Genomic DNA, 17,074 nt, shown 5'->3' on the forward strand with positions numbered 1-17,074 from the left:
TCAGCTAGTTTTAGTTCACCATAGTAGTCTATGATATCCTTGAGCACTTGTCCCTTGAGCTGATGCTGCCGTCGAAAATGTGACTCAATGCTGCTGCCGGGCCGAACGGCTGCTTGACATAGCCGGCAGATGAGTATTTGATAATCCTGATTGAGCTGTACGATGTCCTCCATTGTTGTTTGATATCGCCTCTTTAATCTTGATTATAGAAAGTAAAGAGAAAGTAAAGAGAGAAGCAGTCTTGTTGTTTTTCTCTATCAATTATAGTCCCCTTTCCTCTGCATTATGCTAACCCCAAGCTCGTACTAGCTAACCCCAAGTGTGGGGTTGGGGTTATTTTAAGCCAATCAGCAACTCGGCCCAAGCCCAACCGATTCAAGTCCAAAATCTAAGCGAGATAACACAATTTATTAGACGATTACTGTTCAATCGTCTCTTAATAGTACCTAGGGCATCTTGCACGACAAAACCCACAAAGCAAGATCATGATGGAACACTGTTCTTCAAACCCCTCCCTGAACAACTTCCTCGAAGACGAAGTCCTTGTCATCTTTACCAGATCTGCTCACCATTACGTTACACCTAAATTCTATACCGAGTCGAAGCCCGCAACTGGTAAAGTGGTACCAACGTGGAACTACGCTGCAGCGCAGGTCTATGGAAAGGCACGTATTTACTACGAAAATAACCAAGAAACATCAAGATTTCTTGGTACGGCCATCTCCGACCTAACGAACCATAACGAAACGAAAATCATGGGATATACTGGCGGTGACAGGCCCTCGCAGTGGAAGGTCACAGACGCTCCTGAAAGGTTTATTGAGTTGTTGAAGAGAAATATAATTGGTATTGAGATCGAGGTGACGAAGCTGGAGGGCAAGTTCAAGATGAGTCAGGAGATGGCGAAGGGGGATCGACAGGGGGTAATTGAGGGTTTCGAGAATCTGCAAACGGAGGTTGGTAATGAAGTGGCTGAGGTCGTAAGGCATTACGGAGAGTTGAAGGACCAGAATAATTAAGAGGCATATTGGCTACTACTTGCATACTGTTCATTTCTTTAAATCAGTGCTTAGCTAAGGACGATCTTAACCGTTCATACCGACTGGTCTTTTTGAGGATTTTAAAACAATACACACGGTATAACCATGAATCAAGATGGTTGGAACTTCAATGAACGAGCTGGTCTGTACTGGGGTCATACTACATTGGTAGGTTATATGGTGTTGACCCCAAGCGTGGTGAAGAACGCTATGTCTCCATGAATGGATAATTTTGTAAGGGTTGTTATCGTGGGGGCTTCCCCCCCCCACCTTTTTCTTTTCTGTTTCTTTTTCTGAATTCAATGCTTTCCTTTATTCATTGCGGAAATTTTTATTCTTCTTAGTATTTAATCCAATGTCTTTCAATAATCAATAGCTGGTGAATGGGAATTTGTCAACATTTCAGTAAATATGATGCATATACTAGGTGCCCTTGGTTCAATCGAAGGTATTGGGGCAGGGGCTTGGAAGACCATTGTAAGGAGGTCAAGAGGTAAGGGCCGGAGGGCAATCTCAATCCTGTTCCGGCGGAGCCTTGGTTGGGAGCCTGGTTTTCTGTCATTCACCTTTTATGTAATGGTTTGGAAAATACGGGGCAAACGCGATGCAACCGCGTAAGTTATAACACAATATGACACAATTTACGAAGCTCGGCGGCTTGTTTTGGCCCAAAGAGGAATCATCCCTTTTACTCACGTAAATTACCTACTTTTTCGCCCTCGTCATCTCAAGCCCATACTTTACCATCCCCACCACCAAAGGGGATCTAATGCTTAATAGAAATAGCATTGTAAATATCTGTCAATCGGTTAATACGCAGTAGATCGCCCTTATTAATATAAAGTACTAGGGCTTCTAGGCTATTATAAGTGCACTAGGACTTGGCGCTAAAGGCCTTATAAGCTTCTTATTAAGCTGCGATATGGTAGAGTTTAATAACGGATTAGGTTAACATAAGGCTCTTGATATATTCCTCTGCTTCTCTCCACATGGCCTTACTAGCTGTGTTGCTAGGCCCTAGAGGATGCCCTTGGCTTGTACTAGGAGTGCAACCGATGCTAGCTCCAATCCAGGCTTAGATGGTAGGGTAAGGTATCCACAAGAGCGGGGAAGGTCTAGTTTCGGATTAGGGTTTGGGGGTAAACGCTTAAAGTATTTCCTTTCTGCCAGCCATATCCTTGCCTGAGCCCAAATTCCTACCCGCACTCGACCCCGCTCGAAATTGCCCAAAAGAAAGGCAGGTCGATGCGCACCTCTCTCTCCGATAACCTAACATATGTGGATTCAATCTGTCGGTCCCGTTCTGATCGACGTAATCGTACAGGGTATTAGAATTACAAAGTAATGTCTGGACGTTTTCTATACGTATCGAGATGCGAGCTAACCTGGCGCTCAAGATCAAAGAAGGGGATGCTTAAGTAAACGACTTGCAGATTAACCTTCTCTTAAAATCTAATTACCTATTTTATATAGTCTCTTAGAAGAATATACCTTATATAGTTAGTATATCCTATAGGGACTTGCCTATAATTATAACCTTTAGCTTTAATAGGAGGATAAGATAAGGTATATTAAATTATATCTAAAAGAGTGGTATAATATAATTAAACCATAGAGATAGTATATTACTTACTGCTAGTATAGTATAATAGGTTATAGTAGTTATATCTAATAGTAAATAAAATATAATAATATTTATATAAGGATATAAGTAAAATACCTAATAAACTAATTAATAAATTATTAGTAGTACTTAAGCTCTTCTTATTAGTGCTATTAAGTTTATTACTAAGTCTAAGATATAATAATAATATATTATTATAATATTATAAGCCTTAAAATATAAATACTAATCCTACTTAATAAGGTAATAAATATATAAAAATAATCCTTTTATTAAGTTTTTTTTAAAAAATTAAAAAACCTATTTTAAGGATTAATACTATTTTTAATATATTAATTTAGCTATCTCTTATATATAATTATAAGCTTAATAACTTATAATTTATTTAATTAAACTTTTATAAATTAATAATATTAATACTAACGTGGTTAATAAGCATGCTAACCGGACAAGTATGCTGACCAAAAATCCCTCATCTTACATCATTACTATCTGATTAAATACTATATAACAACCCAGTATGCCACAATCTTCAAATAAAGCTAGAATCCTTCTTGCCCTTTAGGCCCTTTAAAATAACCCAAAGCTAGGCATCTAATGTGCTGTAAGTATATATAAGGTTAGATATAGTACCCTCCGTAACCGAAAGAATAGTATTTAATTATAAGGCAATTAGATTCTAAAGTCACGGAAGCTATCTAATCTAGAAGAGAAGATAATAATCTAATTTATTCTTAACCTAGATTTGCGAGGATTTCCCTTGCAACTGCATTTTATAGAAGAAATAGCTAATTCTCTGCTTGCAGACCGCGATATGCTACTAGTCGGTAAGCGCTAAGCTTATAACTTTATAAAGCAATAACCAGAGCTAAAGATGCATTTATTTCGGAAATATGACTACCAGAGAGCCAAATATGAAAATCTAACTATTATTCGTAGCTGGTTTAGGCTTATATAGAATATAATTGCAAAGTATAATATCCGATTAGATAATATTTAAAACTTTAATAAGACTGGCTTTATGATGGGCATTATTATGGCCGGAATGGCCATTATAGGTTTAGAAAGGCAAGGAAGGCTAAAATTAGTGCAGCCTAGAAACCAGGAATAGATTACTGTAATCTAGGCGATTAATACTAAAGGTTAATTAATTGCGCTGTTTATTATTAGTGCAGGCTAATATTACCTCGCGAATTAGTACTAAGAATGCGACCTCCTAGGCAATTAGGTAATTGCAATAAGCTAAAATAGATAGATAAATAATGAGCTAGGTCTAGAGTGGCTAAAGCACTTTAATTGGTCTATAACTAACTGATTAACTGGTCCCTATTGTCTTCTAATTCTTAACGGTTATAAAAGCCACCACTCTGCTGATTTTAAGAGATATTACAAGGAGAATAAGATTATTACGCTTTATATGCCTGCTTATATATCTTACTTACTTTAGCCTCTTGATGTTAGGTGTTTTATAGTACTGAAAAAGGCATATAGTCGAGAAATAGAGTATTTAATTAGATGCTTTATAACCTATATTTTAAAGACTAAGTTCTTCCTGGCCTTTTATACCGCATTTAAAGCCACTTTTACTGAAAGTAATATCCGAGGAGGTTTTAGAGGAGCTAGGCTTGCTCTTTTTGACCTAGAAAATATAATCTTAAAGCTTAATATATAGCTATAGATTCTAACGCCTCCCGAGGAGGCTGCTAAACTATTAACCTCTTAGACTTTAAAGACCCCAATAACAGCAATTAAGGCCTAATCTTAGTCTAAATACCTTAAAAGGCAAATTAGAAGGCATAAGAGTAGCTTACTGGAGTTAATTATAGAAGCTTTAAAGTCTAGTACTAAAGTAATAAAGGCAGCTATATATCGGCTAGCCTTAGTAGAGGCTAGGTTAAAGGATCTTAAATAAATAAATAAGATAATAAGCCGGCGCCGAAGGGGAAAAAGGACTAGACTATAGAAAGGAGGGACTATAACTATATAGGAAGTATTACAAGTAATTAATTAAATAGATATTAATATATAAGTAATAGCTAAATTATCGAAATATGGTGGTTAAGGAAGATTAGCGCGACTAGGTGTTCGGCGTTGTAGTATATGCGGCAAGGCCGGATATAATGCAAGAACCTATTAGGAGGGAATTAAGGCCTCTGGAGATGAGTATAGTAACTAGAATTAATTAATTACGTAGTTTGTGGTGGTTTTATAGTAATATAAAGCCAAATGGTTAAGATTTTTGGTTAGCATACTTGTCCGGTTAGTATGCTTATTAACCATGTTAGTATTTTTATATATTAATACTTTAATATAAATTATAATTACTTTAGTATTATACTTCTAATAGTTTTATTATATAAACTTTATTATGTTTCTTTAATTATAATAATAAACTTACTTTTTAATATTAAATTAACCTTTTAAATAATTTAATTTATTAATAAATTTAAAACTACTAATTTTTATATTTTCTTTTAATTTATAAGTTAGCCTTAAAAGTATATCTAAGTATTTCCAAGGGCTAATATAATTTAAATAATTAAAAAAGCATTTTAAAAGCTAAGTAGGGTAATTATAATAAGCTTTATATAATAACTATTAAAATTTATATAGGTTAAATAAATAAAACTAATAAAAGCTATATTAAGCTAGCCTTTTTTAATTATAAAATCTTCTAACTTATATAATTATATCTTAATAATTTTTCAATTAATAAAGCCTTTTTTAATTATAAAATCTTCTAAGTTATAATTATATCTTAATAATTTTTCAATTAATAAAGCCTTTTTTAATATTAAAATATAAAGCTTTTAGACTTTGGATAAATATTTAATAAAGGTATTTATAAAAAAAGTAAAATAAGTTTTTTAAGGCTTTTTATTATAGTTTATATAATAAGTAGCTTTATAATGATAGGAAGGTAGGTAATAGAAATATTATTATTATTAAAAGATATTAATAACTTATAAGAAGGGGATAATATAATATAATATTTAAAATAAAAAAAACGTAGTTTTAGAGTTTAAAGAAATAATAAGAAAATATATTAAATTTTATATAAGGCTAATTACTTAAAGTTAAAAAGTAAGAGTTATAATATTAGTATTAGTAATATAAAGAGGATTAAATAAGATATAAAATATAATATATAATAGGTTTAATAAATTAATTAAATATTAGTATATTATTTATATAAATAAGAATATAATTCTTATATAATAATTTACCTGAATTAATATATAAATATTATTAATTTATAAAACTTCTTTATATTAATAAGCCTGATATATATTATTTAAGTATTAAAAGATATAGTGATTAATATTTACTTAATATAATGCCTTATATAATTTAGAGATATAAATATAATATAAATTAGTTTCCTTATTTAAAACCTATAACTATTATATCTAGAATATATAGTAACTTTTATATAATAGCAAAGGCTTAGATAATATTTATAAATCTATAACTCTATGCATATAGGGTAGGCTTATAGGAAGTCTAAGAACAGATAAGTATTTTATTCGTAAGTTTGGCAGGCCAAGGACCTGAAGATGAACATTAGGTTTGTTTACATAATTACACACATGGACAGGGACCGGATTAGGAAGATAAAATACATACTAACAGAGAGCTAAGACAAATAACCGATATCAATTTGCGACTGATGTCAACAACCCGCTACCGGTCGTAAGGGTATTATTACGTTATAGAAATTTCGAACTCAGCACCTCCGAGTAGTACCCCACGTTGTTTCGGCAATTCACGAACCCATCGAGGTGAGAGATTATAAGGCGCTGGCATTACACGGGGCAGCCAATGAACGAGGTTTGAGGTGACCGATGTAATTTCTAGATCAGAGCAAGGCACCAGCAGAACACGGTTGTGGACGCCGCCTCGCGAAATGGTAAAATACAAGGAGCTTTGTGAAATGGCCTGCAGGGTCAGGTTAGACAAAAGGGATAGGAACTGGAAAGTGATATCTTGGCCACATACCTTATCCTGAGAATAGTTGTGAAGTGGTTAGTTCATTCTGTGTGTATATCTGGTCGTAGAAAAACTCCAAGTACAATTTGACTGATGCATCAGAAAAACGATCATCTGTTGGCGAAGTATGTTGCTATTCTATCGATCTTGGCCTCGGATTCAGCTTCCATTCACGCACCGAGGGGTCTCATGGCCGTCCGAGTCAATCACAGTAATAATTTAGACTATCTATTGTCGCAATTGAAGACCAGTATGTCATGCCAGAGCCGTTATATCTGGTCCATGCCCTGGTTCTGGCCCTATTCATTAGCTCATGAAGTTAGGAAGCGAAGTGCGTATTATATTTGTGCCGAGTAGACCGAGACAAGAACCTAACCAGCTGATAAGCACATATTGGGCCAGCACACTTATAGCATCTAAGATCTCAATCAATCCTACGATGCCTATTTGAAAACCAGTCTAAAAGTTCAAGTGATTCAAGTCAGTAGAGACCTGGGTCACCTACTGTGTGGTCGCCCGTGAGCCCCCCGTCAGGTGCTTCAGAGAAGGACGGATCCGGAAAGTCTTCCCTCTCTTTTTCCTATATTTATAGTACCCAAAAACAGTTCAGACTATTAAAAGCTAACTTCAGGGTTCCTTAAGATCTGTAGCCAGTTCAGCTCTGATTAAATGATGCGTTGCTCCCATATAAGTTAAAGTGTTTCTATAGCGGTATATAAGAAACCCCAAGGGAAAAGGCGCAATTACCTTATCATTCTATCCTTAATCCAAATTTGCTGGTATGCATTCTGCGTCTAAGCGCCAGCAATGAATATTGGCCAAAAGGACGTCTTAAAGTTAGGATCCTCGTCAGTAATTAAACGCAGATAGCACATCAACCCTGCCTCTAAACTCTGCTTAGTGCCTTCTAGCAAGAAGTTTCTCACAGAAGGAATTACATAGAGGATATATAAGCAATATGCTATTTGATGCATATACCCTGAATGTATCCGGCTGTTAATATCAGTAACTTAACGGCCTTACGGCACATTCTCAATGTTACATAACCATAAAGCCACGTCAAATGACATGGCGCTAAGCATAAGTTTTAATCCTTTTTCGGTTCTACCATATGCACCGTGCAGCATAGGCTGGTCTTTCAAAATCATTGCAGTAGACCACATGATTTATAGAATCTCAGCAGGATAGCAGATAAAGCTATTTCTAGCGGCGTAATGCATAGCAGAAGAGGCAAATGCCTTATCAAGATCAGATAACGATTTCGGCACCTGATCCATAAAGGTCAAAGCAAAAACATAGTGTCTTTCTAATATTTGTTAGTTTGCGCCTTCTATGTATATAATATGAGAAACTTATATGTAACAGTCCGATATAATAAAGTCTTTAAGCATCTCGCCGACACCAGTCATCGGAGGTGCCTGGCTCAGCAACCAGCCCATCGCATTGACATGGGCCTGGGAGTCATGTTTCCCGGAGTCAATCATATCAGCCGTGACAAGCATGATCACGGCAGTTAGTATAATGTCATTCCCCACCACATCTTCGTCGCTGAGAGCCATGCGAAGTAAGCAGAGTGCCTTCTGCTTGGCCACCAGTGCGTCCGTCAACGCTCGTCGGGACGGATCCCAATCGTATTTTCTTATAGTTTGTGGTTGACTGGACCATTTGTTGGCGCCGGGCCTGAGGACATTCGACATGTGAGCCGCGGCGGCGGTCACCACGGTATATAGCAGAAGTGGGCTTGCAGCGCCCATCGAAACTAGTTCCGGGAATGGATTGTAGCCTGGTAGGTCGATAGCCACGAGCTGTGGACATAGTCCCTTTGTAACTAGTGGTAGGCTCGTTAACGTTGGGAAAGGAGAATTCTTTATTTTTCTTTGCTTTCTTCGTATAATGGAAAGTGGGGATGACAAACAGTAATATAGATAGTAACGATCGGCTGTGCTGACGTTGCTCAAGGACAGATCACACAGCCCGTAGTGAGGGCCCAGTGTGCCGAGGTTTGGATAAGCCGAAGTTCGATATGAATCGACTAGTTGCCCCCGGTTTGTCAGCACGATAGTGTTTTGTGTTGCGTTGGCCTTTGTATGAGATGTTGTGGAAAATCCCCAAGATTCCTTGGCATTGGGAACCTTTTTGCCTGCCATCTTGCCACGGCTCGCTACCGCATCTACCCATCGCCAAAATTTTCCATAGCCCAGACAATTCTTGCCAGTGGTCGTACACCTGCAGCAGGCGGGAACTGAACGATCACAGCTAACCCTGTTGTAGCGGCAATTGTGGCAAGATTTCGTGGGCCTCAAATTAGATTCCATGGGTGGCAGTCTTGTGGGTTGTGTCGAAAGTATTGGAAGCTGTTCACATAAGACTGGCGGTGGAAGAGGAGCCTTCTTGCATTTTACATGCGTTAGCTATAGTCGAGGATGCTGTATAGATGCCTCAGGCATCCGTCTCCTGTCTTTTGATTGCTCAACCCTGCTAGGATGAATCCGGCTAGATCCGCAACACACTGGCTGTTAGATTGCCCTGCCTAGTCGTAGCGTGGCAACTCGTCTCCAGGTCTGATTCCTTGCTTCACCAGCCAAGACCTATGCCTGGTTATCTATCCTCGTCAATTCACTATCCAAGGCTTCCCCTAGTGACAAGTAGATGGTCAACGTATCTCATGACATTCACAGAGATTACCCTGGGAACTTCAAATGTTTCATATACATCAGGCAGGTCTTTCATCGTCTATCGACAAAATCTATTAATAACATTTGTTAAGCCTTCCACCACTTTAACAATCGAGTCAATATCTACCCATTCTTCCTTAGAATGTAATCCCTCCCCTTTCGGACCCCATACCAGTGGGACGATGCCAGCTTCAGCCAGCAGAGCGCAGTCAGTCCAATAAGGCGCACCAGCCAGAGTAGCCTTCGATCCAAGAACATCACCAACGACATCAGTAACAAGCTCGACGAATGGATGATTGGAGGCAGTGGCCATAGGCGGTCGGCTTATGATAATTCTGAAGTCGGCCTTGAAACCTGGCACGACCTTTGCGACATCGGCTATCAACTGGCGCATCTTGCTTTCAACAAAGTCCTTAGTCTCACCTGGTATAGTGCGCCACTCCATAAGGACCTTGCACTGCGCGGGGTAGGAAGATATTTCTTCGCCACCAGAGATGGTCGAAGCATGCACATTCGCTGTGCCTAATGTCATGTCACGACCAGCGCCAGCGATACCTTGATGAATTTGCTTAACGAGCTTTCCAAGCTCAGAAAGAAAATATCCTGCATTGATTATGGCATCAACACCCAAATCAGGCCGCGAGCCGTGGGCTGCGACGCCGTGAACTACCACTTCTATGTCACAGAAGCCCTTGTGTGCGTGGAAAGTCTGAAGGCCTGTAGGCTCGGAGACAATCGCAGCGTCTGCCCGCCAACCAGCTCGTAAGATGCTCTCAGTACCTATACTCCCACTCTCTTCATCGGCAACTGCGGTGAAGATAACATCACCACCAAGCTTAACGCCGTTCAGCTCTAGGCGCTTGACATTAGCTAGAGCTACCATGGCTGCTGCAACACCGCTCTTCATATCCGCTGATCCACGGCCATGGAGCTTTCCGTTGATGATTTTGCCGCTCAGAGGGTCGTTCTCATAACCCATCAGCGTAACGGTATCGATGTGTCCGTTCAGCATCAGGGACTTTGCACCATCTCTTCCGGAGCCACGTATAACGCCAACAACTGATGGACGGCCCTTGGCAGATTCGATCCAATGGGTTGTAATATCGCGATGTTCTAACCATGATGCGATGTATTGAGCGACCACGGTCTCTCCAGGGCCAGCCGCAGATCCAAGATTAGGGCTTGCAGAATTGATTCTGACTAATGTTTGAGTGATGAGGATGGGATCGTCAGCAGAGACATCATGTGGTGTGTCGTAAGTTGCGTCGCTAGTCATAGGGCAAAAGATCACGACAGTCGAATTCCTGGTCAAGCGAAGAGCCTTTCTATCGGAGATTGTGAGCCGTTTAAGCGCCGCTAGTGATGCAGCACCGGCCGGTCCTGCCTGAATGCCGTGTGACTGGAGATAGAGCACGGCTTGGTGTGCTTCAAAGTCCGATACGGTAAGACTCGCATCGATGCCCTGCTTCAAAATGTCCCAGGATCCAGTCGGCAGGTACCGCTTTCTGAGTTCAGTCATAATAGTGTGTGTTGTTGTAATCGTAGTTGATTCACCAATCTCAAGACTCTTGAAAAGACAAGCAGCCGTGTCCGGTTCAACTGCTGACACAACTGTTGAATAAGCACTGCTCTCTGACTTGAAGTGTGAAATTGCACCTCGAGCGATGTCGACAGGGGCGATGATGAGGTCTGGTCTGTAAGAACCAAGGTGCTCCTCTGTTTCCTGCATAAGGACTGTATAGTCGTAAAAGTCCTGCCAAACGAAAAGTTAAAACATGTTCCAAAAGTTTTTGAGTTTAGCCTTTGCGATAGGGAAAACAAGCACTAACTTGTGGTCTAGTTTGGCCGTCTGGTAAGCCGTGAGAGCCATTGATTGAATCCTCATTAACATCGATTGGCGATGCATTGGCACCAAGTTCAGTGAAGCAGTTCGTCAATATTTTTGCCCGAACAGTACCCACACCGATCTCGTCGGCGATCTCCCTGAGATCAATAAGAGGAGCTGACTCAGTGCCGTTCTGGAAGTTTCGCTGAAACTTCCGGTACGACAATCCGGGGGGCATTCGCCATGATCTAGCTTGGGCGTTGAGTGCAACGAAGCGACGAGGGGACGCCATTATGAGTCTAAAGCGGTAGATAAGGATGAGATTGTGCAGAAAATATACTGCTGTTGCTACAAGCTAAGTTCACATCGACGTATCTAGTGATGCGAGTGTTGTGCGTCGAGTTGAGAGGTGTGTTGAAATATGTATTTCATTGTCTCTTGCCTTATGGAGCCGGTCCTCGGAAGCAGGATGCCCTCCCTGTCGTAGGTGTCTGCCGCAAGCTTGTAGCCACCTATACTGAATCAGGTCAGGCTAAGGGAAGGCATTGTTAGACACGCACGAGCACGGCGGTGTGAGTACATCCAAAATGTGGACCAGAAAAGTGACAATATGATGGACAAGGAAGACCTAGATCCATTATTGTCTTCGCCAGTCTATGGGAGGGGTTGATTCAACCACTCTTCTTCTTATAGAAGAGCCTATCCACAGATGCCGATCTCACAGGTTCAGTCAGGCCCTCTGAAATCTAAAGAGGGAGCCACCACTAGCCTGTCACGAGCCCAGGTTCTCCGATGTGTTTTGTTGGCTATATGTGCGCTCTCGGTTAGGATGGTTCCCCACCCCAATTCCCTTCTACATTTTCTAATGCTAAGATTCGAATAGGTCGCTGGGGCCACAACGATGACACGATGGACTACATACCTACAAGACCCGATTCGCCAAGTGTCATCAACACCTCCCCGTTACGCGTGAACTCGGAATTAAATAAGCGAAAGCAAATTCGTTGGCGTGAACCCATATGGCCGAGTCAGGTGATAAATCTTTGCATACCCTCGTCACCATCATCATGGGTGGAAAGGTAAAATTCGAGAAGGAACAAAAGCAAAATGAAGAAAGTAAATTAGTTAAGCATATTGTATTACTATCAAACTAGCTAGAGCGGATATTCACATGAGCGACAGCATCCAACCAAGGCATCGGACAGCTTCGTGCCAAGGGACTCCCGATTCTCTGCCCCCCTTTACGTGCCCATTAATTAGCTTCAAATCGTGTTGTTTCCAAACCATCATTGTCGCCTCCATCGTACTAGACACATTGCTCAGTGAGCGGCACCCCTTGAGCTCTTCGAACCAGTCCAACACCTGAATCCTTTCGTGCTCGGGGGCAAGACAAGCTGCAACGAACAGAGCCCATAGCGGGTACGGCACTGACCCAACAAGAGCATCCCGCCGTTCGTGAACTCGGCGTATCGCTTCAAACAGCTTTGGCATTAGGCTTTTCTGTATCTCTTCCGCATCACACCCATACTGAGCCACTCGAAGATATACCCAGGCTGCAGCCTCGAATGCCGCCGCGTTGATATAAATCAGACTTTCCATATCAGAGTCTTCGGACCACTGCTGCAGTTCACTGAGTCGGTCCTCTACGGCTTGCAACTCCGTACGCATGATAGTCGCACTTTTCCTATCTGAACCTGCTTCCGAATGACGCTGGATGGTTGAAGTTATCGAGGTGATGTTTTGGATAAGCTCTGATGATAGCCCTGTGTAAGGGTTGATCCGTGAGCGGCCATGTATTGATCTTAATATTGGGAACATGGACTTTCGCTGTGGTACTAGCCAGCCATTTAGGTCTTCAATTTCAAGTTCAGTCCCTGTGGTAGCAAGAAAAGCTTCGAAAAGCGAGAAGTGATCGGTGACAAAACGATAAACTTCTGGACTGAATGGCTCGTGCCCGTATCGTTTTACCATTGACAGCCCTCCAAGGGTATGTACAACCCATTCCCTGGTACTATTCGTGGCGATTTCCATCAAACTATGCAGCATAACAGCCATCAAAAGACCATCCTTCTCGTATTGACTTATGGAATCATAGGTATCGTGCAGGCCTTTGCTGCTGCATAAAAGTTGCCGCATGTCCCGGAGGGATTGTAGTTTGTGCTGAAGCATAGACGAATAGAATTCCTGGCGCTGATGCTCTTGGTCCGCATGAGTTCGGTTAAATAGATCGTGAGCTGCTAGGCTCATGATCATGTGTAAGAGGGGGCTAAATTGAAATGCTCGAGGTAATATCAATTGTTGGAACGGGTTTTCCAGTTTTTTTGAAAGGACTCGATGAGCAGACCACTCTTGTGTATCTACCGCTTTATTAATCGGGATCAGTATCGATATTTTTGAGGCTTACAATATTGCAGCAATGTGCCATCGTTGTGCTCCAGACTTGGCAGCGAACTCAACGACGGCGGCAGTGAGAGTTCGAGCATCGCCGGGTCAGGCGTTTCATCAGCTCTCGTGCTTGCACCCCCGTAGGGAAATCGTCGCACATCATCTGCCGTTGTGTGCAACCACCGTAACCTACCTCGCTGAACCGGCAGTAAGTAATATGTTGTCTCTGGGGTGCGGTTGTGCAGTGCCGCTCTCCCGAATGCAATTCCAGCACACCTCGTCTCGTCTTCCCATTGGAGTCGAAGGCCATAACTGCAGGCTAGTCCTCGCCGGATACACCGGCTACATGAGGGATGTTCTTCTACCAGGCTGTCTCAGATGGGTAACTAAATTTTGGGGGGCAGGTCGATCCGCGAATCGCTTACCGGAACATCTTCTCTTTTGACCTACGGCGTCAGGTTAGCCAGCATCCTGATACTTGCAGGAGTCGAGACATCACTTTTGCAATTCCAACATCCAGTACGCTTACGTCGAATAGAACGGGATCGATAGACCGAATCCATATCCGGTGGGTTTTTTTATTTGGGGGAGGTGCGCATCGACCTGCCTCTTCGTTTGAGTGGTTTCTGGCGGGGCGAAGTGCAGGGAGATTTCAGGCCTGGCCGAGGATCTGGCTGGGGGGGGGACATACTTAAAAAAGCTCGCCAGCCCCACACAAACCCAATGCCCCACATAAATAACCTTTTCCTTGTCACCCACATTATGAACTAGAATTTTGGCGCATCGACCTGCCTTATGACGTCCACGCCCTGTGGAGCAACATTACGCTCTTGTCTCACCCCCTCCCCAGGCCTTTTTTTTTTTTCCCACCCCTTTCCCACTGTGTAGTGTTCACAAGCCAAAGAAGATGCAGGGAGGGAAAGGCCCCTAGGAGGCTGAATACATCTAGGCCGCTCCTTGCTGTACGTAATAACAAGATGTAAATGCCTCGACTCATACGTAGGGATACCGTTCAGGAGGCTTAAGTTAGATGGATAAAGCTCCCGTCGTCATTCAGAAGGCTTGACGCTATGTCACAACCACATGCAGGAGGTTCTCGGTGAGCCAGTGTATGATTAGCACGTTACTGTGGGGTACACAATGACGTAGTTACTAGGGTTGTAACACTAATGAGAAACCTAGAACTGTGGTTTGTTGAGAGAACACCGCAGTTACACGATGGTGGTGTAGAAACCGGAAGCGATATCGGAAATGGGGGAGTTTTCAACATGTCTGTGTAGCCCCAAGGTTCGCAGCTTCTAGACAATGGTAGCTTGATTACAAGATCAAGGTCAAAGCACCATCTCGTAAGATGAACTATCGAAGCGGTCGCTTCTCTACAAAGGTTTGATCATTTGATCCAAGTGATCAACGTGGATACCTATAGGTAAAATAGACAATGAGGTGATCTGCCCCAAAGGTAGTTGCACAGAGAGTACGCTAATCTTCCCGTTCCTTTGTGCGAGTTGAAAGAAGCTACAGCTCTTTGTTAAGTTTTGACCTCGAGAGGGACCTCGATCTGCATCAGGAAACGCCAAATGTATCCATCTCATATCGATCCTGGCCCTGACAATCAATATTATGTGGAACTAGTTCTTGTCTTGATAATCTCTGTGCGTTCATATCGGTCGGCATGCCTAGTTTCATCTTTCTTTATCCCTTTTCTCTTGCCCTGCAGAGGTCAGCGAAGTCATCGAGCTTCTTCGGCGTTAGGGGGCGCCAGGCCCAAGGAGCTTTCTACTGGGCCACAGTGCGTGCTGCACTATCCACATTCCCAAGAGAACAAAACATGATCATGTCGAGAAGCTGCGGGACAGTGAAAATGCACACTATGTTACCCGGGAACACTATGCCCTCATCCCATATCAGTCACATACTACGCTACGACAAAGATTAGCCAAACCTAGCCCCTGACTTCAAATTAGAAGAGAACAGAAGGGATAGACACTGCCTTCCGAAAGGCCGACACAGCTTTCTCTGGTCGGCGTTTTGCTCAGCATACAACCGGGTCCCACATCTTTCATAAATTAAGTAGTAGAAGCCGTGCATAGCATGCGTCAAGCCCTCCGTGATCTTACCCCCTGAACCCGCCTCCACCCATTCCTCCTCAGAAAGTAATGGCTGTTAACCCCACACCAAAGGCCCAGAATCAGCATCGGCCAGGGTAGCCTCTGAGCTATAGGCCATGCCAGTGATATCGGTGGCAAGCCGGACGAGAGGCTGAGGAGTAGTAGTCATAGTAGCAGTAGTAATAGTCGTGCTAATCACGCCTGGATGTGACTACATGATCCCCGGCGGTCTTCATTGGACGCGTCCGGCATGAAGTGCCACCAAATTTAAACCCTACGCTGCACTAACTAAAACGGTGTTCCTCCACCACCGGGCAAGGGAGACATTATGAGGTATATCGTAATTAGATCTCTTTCTTCTCAAGCAGTTGCCGACAATAGTTGAACTGTGGATCAACCTTCGAGTTTTCGACATCATTCCGCATGAAACGAAAGAGAATGTGGGCCGGCGAGCTTCCAAGTTCAATACAGTAACGTTTGCAGTTATTTCTAGTTGCGAAGGGTCCCGCACTGCTGTGGATAGGTGTCGTTGATTGTAGGTTTACTAGCGACAAGTGCTGAGCTGGTTGCTCATATGCTAATTGTAGTAGGCAAGAGCTGATAATTTCTCTCTGGTGTCATAGGGTAGGTACATACGCGCTTGATTTTGACTTCTCCTTAAATATGTGAAACAAAAAACACGAGCTAGCCATTTCACAACCACTGCGGCATCCTCATAAGCAAGTCTTTGTTGATTTGAGAACATACTGAAGGTGCACAATAGAGACCAGCCGCGAGGACGCTAGAAAAGGATATTTTGTGGTATTTTATTTTATTATTACTTTTATTTTAGATAGGGGCCGTATTCAAACCAGGCTGGCAATGCAACTCGACTTTCTGAGAGGATAGGGGATACTGATGTACAGTAGATGTTGCTGAACAATACAAAAATTCCGTCGAGTTTGGCAATCATGCTCCACCCGTGTCTTTCACCAAACTACATTGGTTACCTCAAACCTGGTCCGTGAACTTTCTCGTGTGCCGACGCCTCGGATTTCAATTAGGTTGCGGGGTGTCACTCTTTCCGGGGTGCCGAGTTCCAAGTTTCTACAACGTAATAGACAAATCCGCGATGGGGAATCGGTTGACATGAGGGCGCGGCTTAATGCCGGCTACTTACCCTAGCCCGCCACTAGTCTGTAGTTTATCTTCCTAATTCGGTTCTGGTCCGTGTACGCGATATTAAACAAACCGGAATTACATTTTCAGCTCCATTCTGTTCGAGGAGTGCTCTCTTGATGATCGAGATAACTATCGAGAGCGACCGCCCAAAAAAAAGCTATCTCTGATCCCTCTCAACATGTTCGACATGAGCATTGCAGCCATTTGAGAATTATCTATCAGGATTTGATAACCTATTGTCAGCCATCGAATACAAGCTCGCGGCC

The 17,074-nt window shown here is 42.2% G+C and overlaps 4 protein-coding genes across 4 annotated transcripts; 1 reads left to right on the forward strand and 3 right to left on the reverse strand.

The window, feature by feature from the left end:
- Positions 1 to 449: 449 nt before the first annotated feature.
- Positions 450 to 1,019, forward strand: FOBCDRAFT_135938 (putative FMN-binding domain-containing protein; the record flags this gene model as incomplete). Its single annotated transcript, XM_054704419.2, has 1 exon — positions 450 to 1,019. A coding segment is annotated over one exon (570 nt), but the record flags the coding sequence as incomplete, so codon positions are not given.
- A 6,987-nt stretch (positions 1,020 to 8,006) lies between these two features.
- On the reverse strand, positions 8,007 to 8,801 carry FOBCDRAFT_200997 (uncharacterized protein; the record flags this gene model as incomplete). The annotated part of the gene is made up of 1 exon (XM_059608991.1): positions 8,007 to 8,801. The coding sequence occupies one exon, from the start codon at positions 8,799 to 8,801 to the stop codon at positions 8,007 to 8,009; it is 795 nt and encodes a 264-aa protein (XP_059467145.1).
- Positions 8,802 to 9,387: 586 nt separating this feature from the next.
- FOBCDRAFT_239484 (uncharacterized protein) lies at positions 9,388 to 11,446 on the reverse strand (the record flags this gene model as incomplete). The annotated part of the gene is made up of 2 exons (XM_059610259.1): positions 9,388 to 11,082; positions 11,291 to 11,446. 2 exons carry the CDS (start codon positions 11,444 to 11,446, stop codon positions 9,388 to 9,390), a joined length of 1,851 nt encoding a protein of 616 aa, XP_059464798.1.
- An 83-nt stretch (positions 11,447 to 11,529) lies between these two features.
- On the reverse strand, positions 11,530 to 13,407 carry FOBCDRAFT_135036 (fungal-specific transcription factor domain-containing protein; the record flags this gene model as incomplete). Its single annotated transcript, XM_059607929.1, has 3 exons — positions 11,530 to 11,671; positions 11,783 to 11,808; positions 12,439 to 13,407. 3 exons carry the CDS (start codon positions 13,405 to 13,407, stop codon positions 11,530 to 11,532), a joined length of 1,137 nt encoding a protein of 378 aa, XP_059467146.1.
- Positions 13,408 to 17,074: the final 3,667 nt, after the last annotated feature.

The sequence above is a fragment of the Fusarium oxysporum genome, chromosome V (assembly GCF_013085055.1).
Source record: "Fusarium oxysporum Fo47 chromosome V, complete sequence".
Lineage (NCBI taxonomy): Eukaryota > Fungi > Ascomycota > Sordariomycetes > Hypocreales > Nectriaceae > Fusarium > Fusarium oxysporum.